This window comes from Rhincodon typus, chromosome 4, assembly GCF_021869965.1.
Source record: "Rhincodon typus isolate 14 chromosome 4, sRhiTyp1.1, whole genome shotgun sequence".
In the NCBI taxonomy this organism is placed as follows: Eukaryota; Metazoa; Chordata; class Chondrichthyes; order Orectolobiformes; family Rhincodontidae; genus Rhincodon; species Rhincodon typus.
The window spans coordinates 119,827,874-119,848,922 of NC_063335.1; the positions used below are offsets into that span (position 1 = coordinate 119,827,874).

General features: G+C 40.7%; 1 protein-coding gene across 2 annotated transcripts in view; it reads left to right on the forward strand.

The window, feature by feature from the left end:
* The window catches only part of pop1 (POP1 homolog, ribonuclease P/MRP subunit), a 49,465-nt gene extending 32,057 nt beyond the window's left edge, over positions 1-17,408 (forward strand). The window contains exons 11-16 of one of the 2 annotated variants that reach the window (XM_020514612.2): positions 81-200; positions 4,180-4,295; positions 10,365-10,556; positions 12,026-12,180; positions 13,764-14,120; positions 16,135-17,402. In XM_020514612.2, the coding sequence (XP_020370201.1) occupies positions 81-200; positions 4,180-4,295; positions 10,365-10,556; positions 12,026-12,180; positions 13,764-14,120; positions 16,135-16,789 (1,595 nt within the window). In that variant the 3' untranslated portion in view covers positions 16,790-17,402. Of the gene's footprint in view, positions 1-80; positions 201-4,179; positions 4,296-10,364; positions 10,557-12,025; positions 12,181-13,763; positions 14,121-16,134 lie in introns of both variants that reach the window. The other variant, XM_020514611.2, reaches the window with a different exon arrangement.
* The last annotated feature ends 3,641 nt before the right edge of the window (positions 17,409-21,049 follow it).

A 21,049-nucleotide genomic window follows, 5' to 3' on the forward strand; every position in this document is an offset into this window, starting at 1 on the left:
AAAGACTGCCAAATAGTAAAGAAACACAAATTACTTTATAAACCTGTAATTACACTTCACCAATTTTCATTTTGTTTAAGGTGTTGCTTCACCAGCGGAAATTTCAGCAGGCACTGTACTTGGACTTACTGTAGGAGATCCTCGTCTAAATATGCCTAAAAACAGAACCACAGCTGTTCCAGACCTGTCGCAGCCTGAAGGTAATATCCCCCAGTGATTGTTGCATATGATGTGAAAGATCCTGAAACAAAATGTAAAGTGCAGGAGAAACTCTGTTTCTCTCTCCCATAGATACAGAGTTAATATTTTATGTCCAATGTGGATGTTCTTTAGAACTAAAGAGGCGAGTTTTGTGTTGCAAAAGAAGGGTTGGCAGCAGCAGATGGAACAGAAGGAGAAGTTAGGGAAAGGTTAGAAGCTGAGGGAGATTAGAGATCAAAGGTCTACACATACTGCCAGACTTACTGAGTTTTTCTAGCACTTTGTTTTTATTTCAGATGTCCAGCCTCTGGGGTATTTTATTTTAGCTGGGAGCTCTTCTGTTGTTTTCTGTTGCAGACAGTGTACTTAAAATGAGGAGCTGGCTCCAACTAGAAGTAGTTGATGTTAAAAGTCAGCTAGATAAATAGAAGACAAAGGGATGGAAAGTTGTGCACTAGAACAAACTGAGGAAGAGAGGGAAAATATTGCCGTGGAGTCAAGTTAGCCTGAAGGCCTTTTTGTGCTGGGAATTCTTTGTAACCATGCTGTATTTAATTCCTGTCTAGAATACATCTTGTATCTGGCAAACCCTAGATAGGACAGGAACCTTTTTCTGTCTACATTTTCTTTCATATTAGATACAAATAGAAAATGAATCTATATGTAGTTTTTGTACTTTGCGCACTTAAAACAGGGAGGTGAATGGAATGACTGGTGCTCAGCAGAGACCTGTCCTATTAGCAGATTCTTGATTTCAAATTTTCCTTTCCCCAACTCCCTGATCCCACATCTATTAGCCAGGCACCCAACAACCTAGCAAGTAAAGTGTCATGATTTGGTCTGAAAATTCAATATCTTTATTACTAAATCATAGCTGCCATTGATAACACTTTTAAATCCAAGAGTGGAGATGATTGGCTAATTCTGGCTAATTGTTGTTGTCAAACATCTGAATTCAGTTTGCAGTCTCTTTATTTAGGGAGAAATGAGATTTAATCAGAGGAGAGAAACGATCAAATAAGAACAGAAAATGCTGGAAATCTAGCAAAATCTGTGGACAGACCCTCAGTTAACATTTCACATTTTCCCTTTATCAGGGAAATGACCAGTTCTATCCTCTTATCCATAAATGCAGAGAAAATGTTTGATATATTGTGATAACGTTGCAACCCTTTTGATTCATGGTGTTTTTTAAAACTGGGGAGTGGTGTTTTGTAGAGTCTATGGGAAAAGGCTAAGAATTTGATGATTTGAATAAGTGGAGGCCTACAAGATTTAAAAAAAAAACTTTAGGACCCAGGTAGGCTCAACATGTCTGTATTTTTTTTTAAAAAAATTAGAGATGTAGACTTCAGTGATTTGCAATATATTAAGTAAGGGCAAGGTGGAGGGGGAAGCTGGATAGCACTTGTGCACTGGTTATTTCAACTGAACAGGTAAAGTAGGTTGCTAAGGGAGTCATACTTAAAAATTGTGAGAATGCAGAACTAAGATTGGATGTTAGGTGGGTCCTCTTTTCACAGAATAGTCGACCTGTAGCACAGGTTGCCAGCTCGGGCAATGAACTCTGATTTGCTGTGTTCGTTCAAACGAGGTTTGTTTCTGGCTGGGGTGGAGATCACCTTGAACAACAGGTGGGTATCAAGTCATGTATATTGGTTTAGTCTGATTGCCTGAGGTGCCAAAGAGAAGCTTTGCCATTTCTTTTCCCCAAGCAATTGGCCCCTGTTCTGTACTGTTTCTCTAGCTCTCCCTATCCTGGGGATTACAAGCCTGTGGTGTGGAAAGACTTTGTATTTTGATGCTGCATGGGACAGGCTGGATGAACTACTGAATCTTTTCCTGTCCATCTTTTTTATGCTTTGTTTATAAGCAACAAACCTTTAGTTTTGTATTGTGTATAGAAATGCGTATGTTTATCCTCTCCCTATTTTTACTGTTTAAAGTTTTAGATTTGTTATTTGATTTCAATAACAGCAAATATTTAGGCACATTTTGCTGGTCTTGTGCTCAGTGAGAGCCTCTGTTCTATCATGCAGATGTTCCAGGTTTGAATCCTGGCAAGGCCAACTAAGTGCTGTTTGCGACATGAGTTTATGTAGATTGATATGTTGCATAGATTTAAACTGACAGTAAGAATATCCATATGACCTGGGAATATATCACAGTGCTTGACTTGGCTCATTGCTTGTAGCATATGTTGTGTTTCATGATTAGGTGCTGACTAACTTTTTGGCATGAATCCTTCATCATATTAACTAGTTACTACATCTTTAACTGTGTAAATTCAGATTTTCTTTTCTTATCACAAGTGATGAATGCTTTTGCCAATGCAAGTTTCTATCTTCTTTAAACTTAGACCTCGCAAATGCTCTCCATTGCTTCCTTTTCAAAGATTAAGCTGTCCGAAGTGATTTTGACTCCACCCTTCTAACTGAAAGACCTTACCAAAACGTAAATGAAAACATTTGGTGAATTTTACTTTTTTTTTCTGAAATGAAACATTTTTTTCTGGCCAATGCAGAACCTGAAGAAATGCAAAATTGGTTGTGTTCAATGGTATTTATAGGAGGTGCAATGAAAACATTTGAATGGAATGGTGGTGTTGAGCGCGTGTCTTAATTTGCCTGGGGATTGGGTTGGGCAATGGATTTAAACAAAATCTCCAGAATGTACAGATTTATGAATTTCAAAGGAAATTTAAATAATGATTCTTTCTTTAAATGTGTCCTAAGCGGTAACCAAACCATTCTGTTCAAGATAGCTTAAGCACTTGTGAAAGCAGAAGGTGACTGTGAGAAACCAGCAAATAATCATTTTGGGGCTGGGTGGAGATGTGCAGTGACATAGTTGTAATATCACTGGAATAATAATGCAGAACCCCACATCCCAGCAAACGTTCTGAGCCGTGGGCTTGAATTCCACTATGATAGACAGTGAAATTTGACCTCAATAAAAAAAATCTGGAACAAAATGAATCTGGCCTCGTGGTGATTACTAAACCATTGTCAATTGACATTAAGAGGAGTTGATGGCCTAATGGTTTTATTGCCCAACTGTTGATCCTGAGACCCAAGTAATGTTCTGGGGACTCAGCTATGACTCCCATAGGCCAGATGGTGGAATTTGAATTCAATTAAAAAAATATTGATTACAGAGTCTAATGATGACAAGAGCAAAACTTATCTGATTCCCTAATGACCTTACCTAGTCTGGCCTACATGTGATTCCAGACACACAGCAATATGGTTGACCGTTCACTGTTGTCTTGACAAGAGGTGGTCAATAAATGCTGACCTGGCCAGTGATATTCCCATCCTGTGAACGAATTAAAACAAAACCTGGTTCATTAATGTCTTTTAGGGAAGTAAATCTGCCATCCTTAGCGAGTCTGGCCTGTATGTGATTTTAGACCCACAGCAATATGGCTGACTTTTAACTGTCCTTTGTGTAGTCAGGGATGGACATTGCATAAAATCCCAAATCCCATGGTCAAATAAAAAAAACTCAATTTGAGAAGCTGCCTTTTAAGGATGATTGAAGAATTCCAGGCAAAATAATGTTTTGACAACCTTCAACCTGTTTTGAATTGATACTAGAAATGATGAGGGCAGTATGTTCAGGTTGAATTTCATGGGGTGGTTGAAATATCTCCTAGAACAGTTGGTCTGTTTTAGTATCTCTTTACTATATCTTGCCACAGGGTATGACTGAATCATTCCTCATGGTTCCTACTCTTATGAGGGTTTGTGTTCAGCAGACTGTACAGTTGCACCCCACCCCTTGAATCGGTGGCTACAGTTACACCTGCCCACTGGATTGATATAATGGTTTTTCTTCCCCTTCTCTAGCCAATGGCGTTTCTGTTCGTATTCAGAAAATTACATAGTGTATCATGCTGTGTGTGAACTTATTTACATTCAGATAAGTCTGTGACTGGCATGTGTTTGCTCTAATCATTTTTCTTTTCCATTGTAGACCTGGAAAAACTCAGGGATTTACGTTTGAACGGTATTGGTGCAGAGTATGCTCAAAGTCAGATCTGGGATCGAAATGTCCGCAATGTTGTTACAGAAACTAAAATCCCAGAACAGGTAATCTGACTGCAATCAAAATACAGAATTGTTGAATTTGGAAAATATTTTTCCATGTTTGAATCTTCTCACACCTCACATTTCCCTGTGCGACTAGTTTGTGCTACTGTGCAGTTTCAAGGTTTCATGCCAACTTTAACTATGGGTCAGTTATGTACCATTCCCATCTCTGGGCTAGAAGTTCTTCAAGTTCATCTTCCATCACAGAATTGAGCAAGGCCACCAGTCCAGTGCACCACTGACTGAGTAGCACAGCATAGGATGTGATATTTAACCAATAATTGTTAGACAACAAGGTGCAGAGCTGGATGAACACAGCAGGCCTAGGAGCAAAAAGGCTGAAGTTTCGGGCCTAGACCCTTCATCAGAAATGGGAGAAGAGGAGGGGGTTCTGAAGTAAATAGGGAGAGAGGGGGAGGCAGATAGAAGGTGGATAGAGGAGAAGATAGGTGGAGAGGAAACAGACAGGTCGAAGAGGCGGGGATGGAGCCAGTAAAGGTGAGTGTAGGTGGGGAGTTAGGGAGGGGATAGGTCAGTCCAGGGAGGACGGACAGGTCAAGGGGGCGAGATGAGGTTAGTAGGTAGGAGATGGGGGTGCGGCGTGAGGTGGGAGGAGGGGATAGGTAGGAGGAAGAACAGGTTAGGGAGGCAGGGACGAGTTGGCCTGGTTTTGGGATGCGGTTGGGGGAGGGGAGATTTTGAATCCTCAGACGACATGTCCATCCTGGGCCTCCTGCCGTGCCACAACGATGCCACCCAAAGGTTGCAGGAACAGCAGCTCATATTCCGCTTGGGAACCCTGCAGCCCAATGGTATCAATGTGGATTTCACAAGCTTCAAAATCTCCCCTCCCCTACCGCATCCCAAAACCAGCCCAGCTCGTCCCCGCCTCCCTAACCTGTTCTTCCTCCCACCTATCCCCTCCTCCCACCTCAAGCCGCACCCCCATCTCCTACCAACTAACCTCATCCCGCCCCCTTGACCTGTCTGTCCTCCCTGGACTGACATATCCCCTCCCTAACTCCCCACCTAGACTCACCTTTACTGGCTCCATCCCCGCCTCTTCGACCTGTCTGTTTCCTCTCCACCTATCTTCTCCTCTATCCACCTTCTATCCGCCTCCCCCTCTCTCCCTATTTATTTCAGAACCCTCTTCCCCTCCCCCCATTTCTGATGAAGGGTCTAGGCCTGAAACGTCAGCCTTTTTGCTCCTATGATGCTGCTTGGCCTGCTGTGTTCATCCAGCTCTGCACCTTGTTGTCTCGGATTCTCCAGCATCTGCAGTTCCTACTATCTCTGATTCAATAATTGTTAGACATTGTTTTTAACAAAAAAATGCAGGGACGTTTTCCCTGATATTTATATCAGCCCAGGATAACAAGCATCAATAAAATTGATTAGACCTTTACTTCATAGTTGTCTATGGGAGTTTGCTGTGTGAAAATTCGTTGCCTTGTTTTCAACATTACAGCAGTGACAACCCTTCAAATGTAGTTCATTGCAATGTAAGGCCTTTTGTCTTTCAGTTGTTGGTAGTGAATATTGATAGAGAGCATCAATCAAACTTGTTGACTTGTCTTAGGATTAGGCTCAGCTGTGAAGTTAATGTTCACCTAGCAACCACACATGGCTCTTCTATCATATGTTGATAGAGTGGGAGGGCCTGTCGTGTTGCATTTTTGCCAGGAATATCGAGGTGAAATGTATCCCTGTCTGATACAATTCAGCGCATTCTGTAAATGAAGTTTGGGCTGTTTCTGTTCCTGTGTGACTTAGCTGCCATCTGAATAAATTTGCTGAACCATAAGGGAACCTGGATAACATTCTTTAGACTCCTCACAAGTTTAGTTTATTTTTTTCTTACCAGCAGATATTTTGGAAACCTTACCACTGATTTAATGCAGATACGTTTGTATTAGCAATTAGCAAACAGCACCATGCCAGTCAGTACTCTTTACCTCTTTGACGCTTCAAACTGCATAGTATCGACTGCCAAGTTCAGACCAATGCATGTCACCTCCCTCCTTTGTGATTCTTTCACTTTATAGATGTTGCCTGACCTGCTGAGCATTTCCAGCAACTGAAGTATTTTGCTTGTGCCCACCCATCCTATTCTTTACAGCTATAGTTTAGAAGGATTAATTTGTGCTTGCAATTTCCTTTTTTACAATCATCGTTAAGTGGAAAATTACATTTTCAGCTATAGCACCTACTTTCATTGTGACCTTACTTGGTGCAGCACACATTCACGTTCAGTAAAAGAGTAGGTAAACACTGCAGTAACGTGTATCTAGACCCAATACTCCACCTGGTAGCAGCATAAATTAAAAGTATTTTTTCGGAGTCTCCAGTTGGTTAATTGTGTGCTTTCTCCATAAAATGAAAAAATCAATCAACCAGGATTCAATTAATAAACACAATTGTCAATTTATTATACAATAATCAATTTAATGAAGATGTAGAATTGGTTAATACTGTAAACTTGTCGGCAGAATTGTCGGTTTCTTGGCTTCATCCTGACTGGAATTTTCTAGTTGGCCCTAAGTGGGGACAGTGTTCCTGCATGGCTTGGAGGTCCTGTCTGCCTTGCTAACCCATTTGTTTGACTTTTTTTTTTTTTTAAAAACTTCAAGTCTTCCTTTTGTGGTACCAAACCTTTACCTTGGGGTACCCTCTTCATAATGCCATTTTAAAAAAAAACAAACACAAATAGGCTGCTCAGCCCCTTGAGTCTTTCTGCCATTCAATAAGATCATGGCTGATCTGACACTCCACATGTCTGCTTTCCTGCATTTTCCCCATAACCCTTGATTTCTCTACCGATCAAGAATCTCTCCCAGCTTTAAATATACGCAAGGACTCTGCCCCCACAGCTCCCTGTGGGAAGGTGTTCCAAAGACACTCGGCACTCTGAGAGAAGAAATTCTTGCTCATCTCAGTCTTGTATTGGTGCCCCTTAATTCTGAGATTTTGCCCACTGGTCCTAGACTCTCCCATGAAGGGAATCATCCTCTCAGTATCTAACTTGTCAAGAATCCCTTAAGAAACTTGTATGTTGAAGAGATCACTCTCCATTCATTTAAATTCTGATGAGCAGACTCCCAGCTTGTCTAGTCTTTGCTCATAAGACAATCTCTCTGTTCCAGGGATTGTTCTAATGACCCTCACATGCTTTCCATGGCGTCCTTCCTTGGGTTCCTGTTGACCATCCAGCATCAAATGCCCTACTGCTACATTTAATTTGGTAACAAGCCCACCTGCTGGTCATTAATTAGTCAATTACGGGAAATTCAGAGTACATAAATTTGAGGCTGACAAAATGATCCTGAAGCCTGCAGGAAATGTCCTGCCCTGTCAAATTATGGTTACTAAAATAACAGATTTTAACATCATATTCTGTCCCAGGCAATGTCATAGAACATTTACAGGATGGAAAGAAGCCCATCTTGTCCACGCCGATCATCAAACATCCATCTTTTCTAATCCACTTTTCCAGCACTTGGTTCAAAATCTTGTATGCTCTGGCATTTCAAGTACTCCTCTAAATACTACTAAAGTGTCTTGAAGGTCCCTGCCTCTACCACCTTTTTCAGCAGAGTTCTAAGTACCCACAATCCTCTAGGTGAAAAAAGTTCCCTCAAATCCCTGTAAGGGGAAATGTTTCCCTCTATCTGCTCTGACTATGCGTGTCAGAACCTTGTACACCTCAGATTCCGCCCCACCCCCCACCTTTTATGCTTTAAGAGAAATAACCCCAGCCTATCTGGTGTCTGTTCATAGCTCAATCATTCTGGTCCTGGTGAATCCCTTCTGCAGTCTCTGTATTCCAATCGCATCCCTTTTATAATGTGGCAATCAGAACTGTACACAGTAGGGCTAATTAATGCTGCATACAGTATTCAATGCCTTGACTAATCAAGTATCTTCTTAACCACTACACCTACCTGTCCTGCTGCCTTCGAGGATCTGTGGAGTAGGCACAGCCAGGTCGCTTTGATCCTCTGTACTTCCTATGGTCTTGTCATTCACTGTGTACACCTTTTGTCTTCAAAAATGCATCTTCTCTCATCTTTTCAAGATTAAATTCCAGTTGCCACTGTTCAGTCCATCTGACCAACCTGTCCATATCATCCTGTAGTCTGTGGTTCACCTCCTCACTATTTACTATGTGACCAATTTTTGTGTCATCTGTGTATTTACCAAACTATAGCTGCTGCATTCATGTCAAGATCATTAATGTACACAACAAACAGCAAGGGATGCCCCGCCAAACCCTGTGGTACACCACTGGATACAGACTTCCAGTCACAAAAGTGTCCTTCAGCTATCAGCTTCTTGCCACCACGCCAATTTTGGATCCAATTTGCTAAATTGCCCTGGATACTATGAACTCTTAGCTTCTTAACCAGTCTACCATGCAAGACTTTGTCAAAAGCCTTACTGACGTCCATGTAGATGACATAACCTGCACTACCCTTCTCTACACACATAGTCACCACCTCAAAATTCAAGGAAATGTGTGGTGAGATAGATCCTAGCATCCTTGTTTTTAATCGTTGCTGTTTAATATGCTTTTAATATCATTACATTGAAAAAAAACACATTGAGTGAGTGTTTTCTGTATTGTAAAATATGCAAACGTACAAAATAGAAGCAGAAGTAGGCCATTTGGCCCTTCAAGCCAGGTAAGCCAGTCAATAAGAATATGACTGATCTGTTTATTTTATGAACTCCACGTTCTTGTGTTTACAGATTACATTTTGATTCCCTTGTCTGATATGAATCTGTCAATTTCCACCTTAAAACATTCAATGACCTTGGTGCCACTGCCTACTGAGGCAGGGAGTTTCAAAGTGTCTCAAACCTTTGAGAGAAAGAAACTCTTTTAAAAGGCCAACCCTGATTTTACTCGTAAAGACTAAACTAGTATCTGAAATTAAACCTCTGAACCACCGCCAATGCCTTAAATAATGAGATCAAAACTGTACAAAGTATTTGAGATGTGGTCTCACCAGTGTCCTGTAAAACTGAAGCATAACATCCTTTTATGGTCAATTCCTCTCATAACGAAGGATAGCATTCCATTAGCTGCCTTAATCCTTGCTGTACCTGCAAATTAAGTTTTTGTGACTCATTCACTAAAATACCTCAATCCGTCTACACCTCGGAATGCTGCAGTCATTCGGCACTTAAGTAATACTCTGCTTTTTTTAACATTATTCTTGCCAAAGTAAACAACTTCATGTCTTCCCACATTATGGCCCTCTATACTGGTCTGCATCCTAGTTTGTCATCTTCACAGTATAGTTTTCTGTGTATATATGGGTCATAGTCATGGAGTCATTGTAAAATTTGGCACCATGCTTTTGATCCCTTTGTCTAAGTCATTGATATAAATTGTATATAAAAAAAAATTCAGGACTCATTACAAACCCCTGTAGGATCCTGTTTGTCACATCCTGCTAATCTGAACAAGACATATTTATGCATGCGACCTGTTCTCTGGCAGCCAGCCAATACTCTGTCCATAATAGTGTGTTACCCCTTATATCATGAGCCCTATTTTCCACAATAACCTTTTATATGGAAGCTTGTCAAATGCCTTTTGGAAATCCAAGTTCAATACGTCAACATGGTCCCCTTCGTCCATAGTGCGTATTACTCCTTTAAAGAATTCCAATAAGTTGATGAAATACAATTCCCCTTTTATGAAACCATGTTGACTCTTGCTGATGACTTTTGAGTTTTTCCAAGTGCTCAGTTATAACCTCCTTAATCGGTCTAACACTTCTCCCCAACAGACGTCAGGACAGTTGGCTTATAGATTCATATTTCCTGCCTGCCTCCCTCCCTCGTGTAGAGCAGTTCAGTTTTCTACTTTGCAGTCTGATGGAACTTTTCCTTAATCTACATGAAAGTCATAAAAAATGCAGTGATCTTTAAATGGCTCATTGGTCATCTCATATATAAAGCAAACTAGTTTTGTTGTGAATTTATTAATAATAAAGAGTGTTGTTGACATTATGTCTGCTATCAAGTTAAGATGCTATTATTTTTCTTGTATTCCAGAAACTGAATCAGATGCGAAGCAAGCTGTTAGTCCCTGGGACTCATCTGGATCTAGGGTCACAAGAGTCCAAGATTCCCATTCTGTTAGTGCAACAGCCTGGAAAGATGGCTGGACAAGAGCACACTGGTTGGGGGAGTGGCTGGGATATTCTGATTCCCAAAGGATGGGGAATGGCATTCTGGATCCCTTTGGTATTAATACACGCGTTAATACTCTAGTGCTCAATCTGAAGTCTGTATATGTAAAGTGCCTCTCTTAATCTTGGTAATAATTCCAAATTCTGAATCAGGTCACTGAAATCGTTTCAAATAGTCTGAAATTGCAGAATTCTGCAGCATCAAAACAGACCAGATCTGTCTGTTGAGTCCCTGAAATAGTCCTTTTTCCCTCTTTGTGAATCATTGGTTACTTTTAAAATATATATCATTTTTCCTTTTCTAATCTTTAATGGATATTTCTTTCACATTATTTCTGAGAAGTTATTTCATGCCCTAACAACCTACCATCTAAAGATAAAAATTCCTTGGGCTCACCCTTCATTTTTTCCTGTTGTTTTTTTTTCTTTACATTTAATTCCTTTAATTACAGACTTCCCCAATGAAAACAGTTTGTCCCTTGTCGCTTTGAGAATCTTTCAGATCACTCTTAACCTCATTCATAATTTAAGGAGTCCCAGCTATGTCCTCATAACTAAACTTGGGATAATGACTGTCTTTGCACCTTTTCAGTTGACTTGATATCTTTGCCATCTACTGTGTAGTTCAGCCACCTATTGAAGGAGGATGTAGGTATGAAGATTTAGCATTATCTGTTTGAATTTTGTAGTTCAAACTCAATTTATTAAACAGGGAATCTTCCTTTAACAATTTCATGAACTCTTCTTGTCCCTTGTAATTGTTTATCTCACTGACCCTACAGCTTTGTCAGTACTGGCATTTAGTGCGCATTGTGTATGTTTTAAGTCCCTGAATTTCTCCTCGCATTTCTCTAAACTGAACTTTATCTAATATCCATCTGTCCAATCTGCTAGAGCTGTCTACCTCCTTCTGGAATTACCTGACTCCTTCTCATCACGTTTCTACTTGCGGGAGTTTCTTAAAGTGCAAATTAGCTGCTGTTTCTGACATTACGTTCAGAAAGTACTGCAATGATTGTTAAGTATTTCAAGATGCCCAATGGAAATTGAGTCTGTCTTTATTTTCCTGTTTCTCTTTGATGTACATTTTGCTGTATTTTGTCAGGACTTACTGCCAATTCTGTTTCTCAGTTCTATCAGCATTTAAGTAATACTTTCTCAGTATTATTTTACAACCCAAAAAACGGTGTTTTATATCGCTTTGAAATGTTATGAAAGAGCCAGTCAATAGTGTTTTCAAGTCTAATTGAATGTAGAATGATTGATCCTGGACAGAAAACATTTTTGACTCACCGTTAGTGTTTTACATAGATGTGTAGGCATTGACTGAAGTATTTGCTTTTAAAATCTATTTTTGTCATTTTTTGAATTGTAGAAGCAATTTCAGATGAATACCTTCACTGGAATTCTTTGATTTACTAGTCTAAGAAAACTTTAAATATGAAAATAGAATATTGTCTATTTTTAATCAAGATTTTGAATCACTGCCTTGTTTTTAATTTTGTAGCTTCTCTTTTTTTCCAGATCTATCGGGGAGCACGAGCAGGGGGTCTGCAAGAGGGAACCAAGCACTCTCAGTACAAGGGGCTTCCACATTTCCCAGATGACTTTCCGGACTGTCCAGCAGGCATCCAGCACAGTGTGGAGACTGAGAAGGAGCTGATAGGCAAATACAATAAGTAAGCAACTAGTCCAAATGCAGATAGCAATGTAATGTTGTAAATTGTTGTGAAATTAGAGCTGAAAGTGTGCAGTAACGCCATCAAAATGTACAAAGCAAGATTAACACTTTACAGGACACATCTGGGACAATTGGCTGGCCTATGTCTAAGGAATTCAGGCAAAACAGGTGCTGAAAAGTACTCCCCTAACTGAGCACTTACCTGATTTCTCACGTGTCTGTCCTTCTCCTTTCCTGATCATTTTCTAAAAGTAGAGAGATGACTGATGAGTTTAGCCAGAGTGGCAGCACACCTTAGTTGAGGGGTGATGTCAAGAAGATAGGACCTTAATGTGGACCTCAGCTGGTGTGGGAAGTTTTCTTTAGGGGATGTGGTGGCATAGTGATTATGTCTCTGGACTTGTAATCAGGAGACCCAGATTAATTCTGTGGAGGCATGGGTTCAAAACCCACCACAGAAGCTAATGTAATTTAAACTCCATTAATAAATCAGATGTAAAGCTAGTGTCAAGTATTACCAATTGTTGTAAAAACTAGTGTAATGTCCTTTAAGGAAGGAAATCTTGCCATCCTTAGTTACCTAGCCTTTATGTGATGCCGCTCCCACAGCAATGTGGTTAACTCTTAACTGCCCTCTGAAGTGGCCAAGCAAACCATTGGGTTCAAAATAGTAAGGGATGAGCAACAAATGCTGGTATTGCCAGCGATGCCCATGGGAAAGAGTAACAGGGAGGAAAATACGTAGTCTCTGCAATATCTTCAGGCTCAGAAACTGGAAAATCTACCCCTTTTGCTTTTTATTAAACATCCTGTATTTGAAGTTTTTCCGTAAATGAAATTCTTTTATTGTATTTTTCTTTACTACACCTATGTGGAGTGAATGTCTGACTTCTGTAAAGCTGTGCTCTATTATTCGACTGTGGTGATATTTTGTGGTTCACATGATAAATCTGCCTACTGTTGGTTGCCTCTTCTGCCTACCCTGATTTTCTTGAAGTAAGACATCTGGATAAACCTGCCACCATTTAGCCCTAATGTTGGTGTTTTTTCTAGTATTTTGCCACTGTCCCTTAGAACTAAGCTATTATTGATTGTGATAAGAAAAATTGTCATAACCACTCATTTGTCTCTTGGATTCACATTGGTATTTCATAATGCTCGGAATGCCCTGTGTTGTTATGTTAATTTTAAGACAAGATTCTAAAAATGAGTGGTTTATTGCTTGCAGATGGCGAGCCAGACGTTTCAAACCACCAGGGAGGCAAATGTTTTGGTTTTCATATTGTTTTAATATTCATGTCACAGATGTGCTCTTCTCTTAAACCTTTAACTTCAAGAGGATTAACAAAGGCATTAATAAATATCTAGCCATTCCCACTTCACTTGGGAGGCTAATTGAACTAACACAATTCATGTCAAACTGTCAAATCCATAACTGAACCAAAGATTCCTGGCTTATATCATGGCCTCCTGTAGTTGCCCAAGTGTGTCTTTTTTCAGTCCTCTTGGTAATGTTGAAAGATCAAGTTGGAAGTTTTCTGCTCTTCTTTCTGTGAGTTAAATAACCAGATGTGTCTCTAGGTATCCACCAGCCAAGAGGCCTAACTATATCCATCATGGGACCATGACTCCATTCCGTAGTCCTTGGCAACAGCTAGTAGAAGAATGGGAAGCCCAGAACCAAGTTGGTGATATCAAACTTGCTGTCAGTGGCAAAGAACAAGAGCAGAGGTTTGAAGCGCGGAACCCTAACAAGAAACACATTGGAGTACGTGAAAACAAAGCTTCTGAGGCAACACCAAATGAGAAGAAACCTTCAGAGCTGGAGGAGGTTTCTGAAAGTGTGACCACCCTTGAGCCAAACATAGGATGTGAAAATGTCCAGAATCTAATAACTCAAGGCACCCCTGCAGAAAGTGGTCATGTTTCTGTTTTGAGGTCTGTATATAACTTACATCATGACTTATTTGTGGATTAAATTCATCAAAAGTCACTAGATTATTAGATAAAATATTCTTGTATAAGGTGTTCTCTGTCTAATTTGGGCTGTAGCATGATTCTCTGGCCAGGTATCTCAATTTAACTGCAGATAAAGTAGCACTCAGCAGGGACTGCACGTACATAAGTAAGTGCATTGAGCAAATTGCAGCTATCTTCGTATCCAACTGCAGAACTGTTGTTTCAAATGCTTAACTAACCAAGAGACTGAAAGCTGAACTCCCCAAGGAAGGAGACACTCCCTATTTAACTTGACATATACAATTTAGTTTAATGACCAGAAAGGAAATACTGTCTTCCCTTCTTTGCACCTCCAGTTAAATCCATATATATGGGTGCGAGATTGTCTCCTCAGTCAGTGGTTTATTTATTTGAAGTCTCTGTGTACAGTATGAATTTATGCTGTCAGAGACATTCTGTTGTAAGACTGTGGAAAGCAGGTGTGTTGCCACAAAGTCAGAGGGGAAAATCGGGTGTGGGATTGACATGCAGTCAAGATGCATGAAATAAGAGAAAAATATGCAATAATTACACCGTTGAGGATTAGGAAGGCAATTCCACATGCCCATCAATTCAGAAAACCTAAACGATCTTTACTGCAGTGCTTTAACATTGATTCTGGGTTTGAAACTCTATCGAGGAGTCTGTTTCACATATTGATTGTTCTTGGTTTGAAAGAATTCCCTGATATCAGTGCTAGGACTTGACATTCAATGGTGTTACCATCACTTGTGGCCCCACAAGTCCAGGGCAGGGAGGGATTGTTACTATTGAACAGAAACTAAACTAGATCAGCTACACAAATGTTACGGTGATAAGAATAAGTCAGAGTCTGGAAATTCTTCAGTGAGTAATTTGCCTTCTCTCTCTCCAGTGCCTGACCATCTACAAGGCACAGGTCAGGGTAGAATGGAATACTTCCACTTAGCTGGAAGATTTCAGCTCCAGCAGCACTCAAACAGCTTCACATCATCCAGGATAAAGTAGCCCAATTGACTGACACACCATCCACCACTTTCCATATTCACTTCCTTCACCACCAGCAGCAATGTGTACTGTAAATTCACCAAGGATTCATAGATAGCACCTTCCAAATACACAGCCATTCCTGTCTAGATGGACAAGGGCAGCAAGTGAATGGGAACACCACCACCCATAAATCACCTCCAAGACGCTCACCATCCTATAGTACCATTCCTTCTCTGTCACTGGGTCACAAACCTAGGACCCCCTCCCTAACAGCATTGTGTGTTTACCAACAAACAACACATGGACTGCGGCCATTCGAGGGTGACTGACCAGCTCCATCTCAAGTGCAATTAGGGATGGATAATAAGTCCCTGACAGCAAAGCCCACATTTGAATAAATAAAAGAACTAGCTTCAAGACGTTGCTCTATTCCCACAGCTTAAAGTAATATTTCCAATGACTGACTTTTCAATATTATTGTGTGAATGGAACTTGGAAAAGGATAGAGTTATCAGCAGCAGAGTCCTTTTGAGGGAGTGGGTCTTGATTTTTGAAAGGCATGTGAGCAGTACCCAAAGCAAGGGATTTATATTGCAATGTTAGCAAGCAGATTAGAGAAAATACGTTCCGGGGAGTCACGATATGTTCTTCATCTAAGTCAGCTTGGAGAAAGCCTGAAATAACGTGGAAACTGAAAATAGAAATGAGATTAGGGCTCGGGAGATTTAGTTTGATTGGGGGCTGAGGCAGCAGATGCAGCCAAGCAGTGACAGAATTAGTGGCAAAGAATTCCCATCACTCCCTGCACTTGCTGAGTATTGAGATTGCACGGAAGGGAGCTTTAATAGACAAAAGAGACTGGGGATTTTCCTTTTTCCAACTTAAGTGCATTGTATGCTCGCACAGTATTTGATGCAGTTTTGTTTTATTGATTCTAGGAATAGGCATGTTATCGTAGACTTGAACATTTTCTGTTGTTCTACAGGAGTAGGAAGTTGTTGAAGCAAATATCCATGTGGTGTCAACCTTCATCCAGCAGGGGTCAGCAGACACAACGATACAGAGGGCCTGCTCAGGTGCAAATGGCATCACATGCTGTAAAATCCATCATCTGCTCTCATCCCCGGTTCCTGATCTGGGTCAGGCTGTCATTGCTGAAGAAAGGCAATCCTGTTGCTAATGCAACCATTTGTGTTCCTTCCAAAGAGGACCTTCACCTTTTGGTTTCGGACCCTAATTGTCCTGGCCCTCAAGAATCAAAGCACCGAGACCCCTTCAAACAGAACTGCAAAGCCTTGAAGAACAAGAAGAAGAGAGCTTTGTCCAAGGCTCCAGAAACTACTGCTGCTGCTGATTTGGGAATTACATCCGTTTCTGGTTGCGGAGTCAATTTGGTTCAAGGATTATGGCCTGACCAAATACAAAATGTAACGTCCCATTGCTCCAGACGAACAATTGGTTATGTCAGCCAAGGAGATTTCTCACTAATTGTAGGCTGTGGAGAAGCACTGGGATTTGTGAGTTTATTGGGACTCTTGCGTATGATGTCCAATCAGCAGCAAGACCAACGTGGCCTTGCACTTGTAAGGAACCCAGCTTCTCTGCAGTATCGATTCGCTAAGATAAACATTGAAGTATAAACCCAATCCAAAAAATCCAGTTTGACTTAAAATTATCTCGGAGGGATGGGGTTAAGTATTTATATTTCCTTTCAAAAGACCAGTCTTTTAAAAGTATCCAGTAGAATCCAGTTACAAAAGTAAAATACTGCTGGAAATCTGAAATTAAAACAAAATGCTTCACAGACAAGACAGTAAATACAGAGAGATAAACAGAGTTTTAAGTCGATGATGTTCTTGAAGCAGTTGACTCTTTCTCTGTATACAGATACCAGCGCACCTGCTGAGTTTCTCCAGCATTGTACATTTTTGTTATGCTACGATTCAGTTATTGAGTTTTAGCTCTAGCGCTAATGAATAAGGAAATCTGGAATTAGATTCAAAGAAGGCTTTGTCATTTTGCTACTCCAGTTAATGCCATATCTACAAGCCAAACTTCCTTCAAAAAGGCAATTTCCAATAATGTTTATAGTCAACTAATGAATTTAATTGTAACTACAGTATATTTTATTGATATGCAAATGCAATAGGCATAATTGTAATTATTGTGGAGATTGCTGAACAGGAAATCAATTGCTTCATTTTCAAACAGACTTTGTCATGAATGTAATTAACAAAATAAAACAGCTGTGAATGGTCTTTTTCTGTTTGATGTTTGTTTTCATCTTTGAAGTCTGCAGGAGTTCCTCAGGGGAGGGTCCTAGGCCCAGTATTCTTCAGCTGATTCTTCAATGACCTTCCCACTATGTTAAGATCAGATGTGATGCTGACTGGACAGCATTCAGTATCATTCTTGACAGCAGATACTGATGAAGGCCAAGATCATCTGTAGCAACACCTCGATAACATTCATGCTTGGACTGATAAGTGGCAAGTGCCAGTCCTGCCACACTGGCACTTCCATGCAATGACCATCTCCAACAAGAATCTAACCAATTCCCCTTGACATTCCATGTCTTTGCCGTTGCTGAATCTCTGGCCATCAACATCATGGCAATTATCATTGACCAGACACTGAACTGGTACAGCAACGCAAGTATTGTGGCAATGGGAGCAGGTCAGAGGCTGAGAATTCTGCAATGAGTAATTTACCTCCTGACTCCCCAAAGCTTATCCAACATCTACAAGGCACAAATCAGGATTGTGATGGAATAATCTAACTGGCCTGAAATGGTCAGCATTCATTCAGTGTTGCTGGATCATAATCCTGCAACTCCTTGTACTCTTTAAGGTAATGTCTCCTCAAAGCCCTGCACAGATGCAGCAAGTCTTAATTTTGTACTGCAACAGTTTGCAATAAAGGCTGACATAGCATTTGCCTTTCTAATTGGTTACTGTACTTGTATGGGATTTTTGTGTACAAAGTCAGCCAAATCCCCCTCCACGCTAACATTTCGTAGTTTCTCAGCTAACTGTGTGGTATCTCCAGCATCATCAATACCATCCAGTGGGTTAAAAAGCCAATTAGAATGAAGAATTCTTACATCTAGAAACTTTGCAATAAGCACTAATTATTCATCTTTGTTAAATAATTTTGCAGCAAAATGAAGACATTGGACCATGCTCATGAGTTTGCAGTAGAAGCTTAAATATGTTGAGGCATAAGAATCTTGAAGATTAAAAATCTATGGAGAGATGTGAAATTCAACAAATAAGACTGGAGTTTTAGGGCCAGTGAAGTTGCTCACAAATTAGAATGAATGAGGAGGTGATGGACAGTACTATTGTCACTGGACTAGTAATCTAGAGACCCAGGTAATGTTCTGAATTCCCCAGCGCAGAGGTGGGAATTGATCTGGAATTAAAGTGATGACCTTGAAACCATTACTGATCGTCATAAAACCAGTCTAGTTCACGAACGTCCTTTAAGGAGGGAAGTCTGCCATGCTCACCTCATCTGGCCTACATGTGACTCCACATTGTGGTTGACTCCTAACTGACCTCTGAACTGGCCTAGCAAACCCACCACTTAGATGTTTCCAAAAAAAGGAATGAAATTGGCTGAACTACTTGACGTCGACCTAGACACTGGAAGCTACTATCAAATGCAGCCCCTTCAACCTTGCAAAAATCCTCCTGAATAATTTTGTGGCAAAGTTGACTAGTCTGAGACAGCTCTCAACTGTAGGATGATATTGTCATGCTGTCAAAATCATATCTTACACACTGTCCCAGTTAATATTATCGCCATCCCTGGGTATGCACTGTTACATTTGCAGGACAGGCCCAGCAAAGGTGGTGACACAGAATATACAGTCAGGGGACAGTTGCTTTAGGAGTCCTCAACATTGACTCATAGAGTCACAGAGAAGTACAGCACAGAAACAGATCCATCTGTCCAACTTGCCAATACTGACTAGATAAATCTAGTCACATTTGCCAGCATTTGGCCCATACATCAATCCAGATTCCTTTTAAATGTTGTAATTGTACCAGCTTCCACCACTTCCTCTGGCAGCTCATTCCACACTCAGACCACCTTCTGCATGGAGTAGGTGATGGCCTGGTGGTGTTATTGCTAGACTATTAGTCCAGAGTCCCAGGTAATATTCTGGAGACCTGGGTTTCGATCCCACCATGGCAGATGATGGAATTTGAATTCAATAATAATCTGGAGTTAAGAGTCTAATGATGACCATGAAACCATTGCCAATTGTCAGCAAAAACCCATCTGGTTCACTAATTTCCTTTCAAGGAAAGAAATCTGCCATCCTTACCTGGTCTGGCCTACGTGTGACTCCAGACCCAGAGCAATATGGTTGACTCTTAACTGTCCTTGGGCAACTAGGGATGGACAATAAATGCTGGACCAGCCAGCAATGCCCATATCCCATGAGTGAATTTTAAAAAAAAATTGCCCCTTAAGTCCCTTTTAAATCTTTCCGCTCTCTCCTTAAACCTATGCCCTTTAGTTTACCCTGGGGGAAAACTCCTTGACTATGTACCCTACCCATGCACCTCATAATTTTATAAACCTGGTCACCCCTCAGCCTCCGATGATCCTGGGAATACAGCCATAGCCTATTCGGAAAAGCAGTGAACCCAGTACCGATCCCTGTGGCACACTGCTGCTCACAGTCCTCTAGTCCAAAAAGCAACCCTCCACCACCACCCTCTGTCTTCTATCTTCTAGCCAATTTTGTATTCAAACGGCTAGCTCTCCCTGTATTCCATGTGATCTAACCTTGTTAACCAGTCTAACATGCGGAACTTTGTCAAACGCCTTACTGAAGTCCATATAGATCATGTCCGCAGCTTTGCCCTCATCAATCATCTTTGTCACTTCTTCAAAAATCTCAATCAAGTTAGTGAGACACGATTTCCCATGCACAAGCCATGTTGACTATTCATAATCAGTCCTTGCTTTTCTAAATACATGTAAACGCTATCCCTTAGAATCCCCTGCAACAACTTGCCCACCACTAATCTCAGCCTCACCAGTTTATAATTCCTCGGCTTTTCTTACCACCTTTGTTAAATAATGACATCACGTTAGCCAACCTCCAGTCTTCTGTCACCTCAGCTGTGGCTATCGATGATATGAATATCTCAGCTAGAGCCCAGCAATCACTTCTCTAGCTTTCCACAGAGTTCTAGGGTACACCTGATCCGGTATCATGGATTTATCCAACTTTACGTATTTTAAGATATCTAGCACTTCCTCCTCTGTAATATTGTCACTTTTCAATATATCGCTATTTATTTCTCCAAGTTCGCTAGTTTCCATATCCTTTCCACAGTAATCACTGATGCAAAATACTCATTTTGTATCACACTCAACTCCTGCGGTTCCATACATAAGCTGCCTTGTTGATATTTAAGGACCACACTCTCTCCCTAGTTGCTCTTTTCCCTTAATGTATTAATTGGAGCCCTTTGGATTTTCCTTAACCCTAATTGCCAAAGTTATCTCATGTTCCCTTTTTGTCCACCTGGTTTCCCTCTTGAGTATAATCCTACTGCCCTTATACTCTAGGAATTAACTCAAACTCTGCGGTCTATACATGACATATGCTACCTTCTTTTCCTTGACCAAAACTTCAATTTCAAAGAAACACAGCAACGTAGAAGATAGGAACAAGAGGAGGCCATTCTGCCCTTCAAGCCCGCTCTGCCATTCTTCACAATCATGGCTGATTGTCCAACTCAGTAGCCTAATCCTGCTTTCTTCCCATCTTCCTGTTTTGCTCCATCCCTACTAGGTACATACTGAATAAAAAAATTTTCTTTAACGAATTCCTCTCCATCCAACCCCTTAACACTATGGCAGTCTCAGTCCAT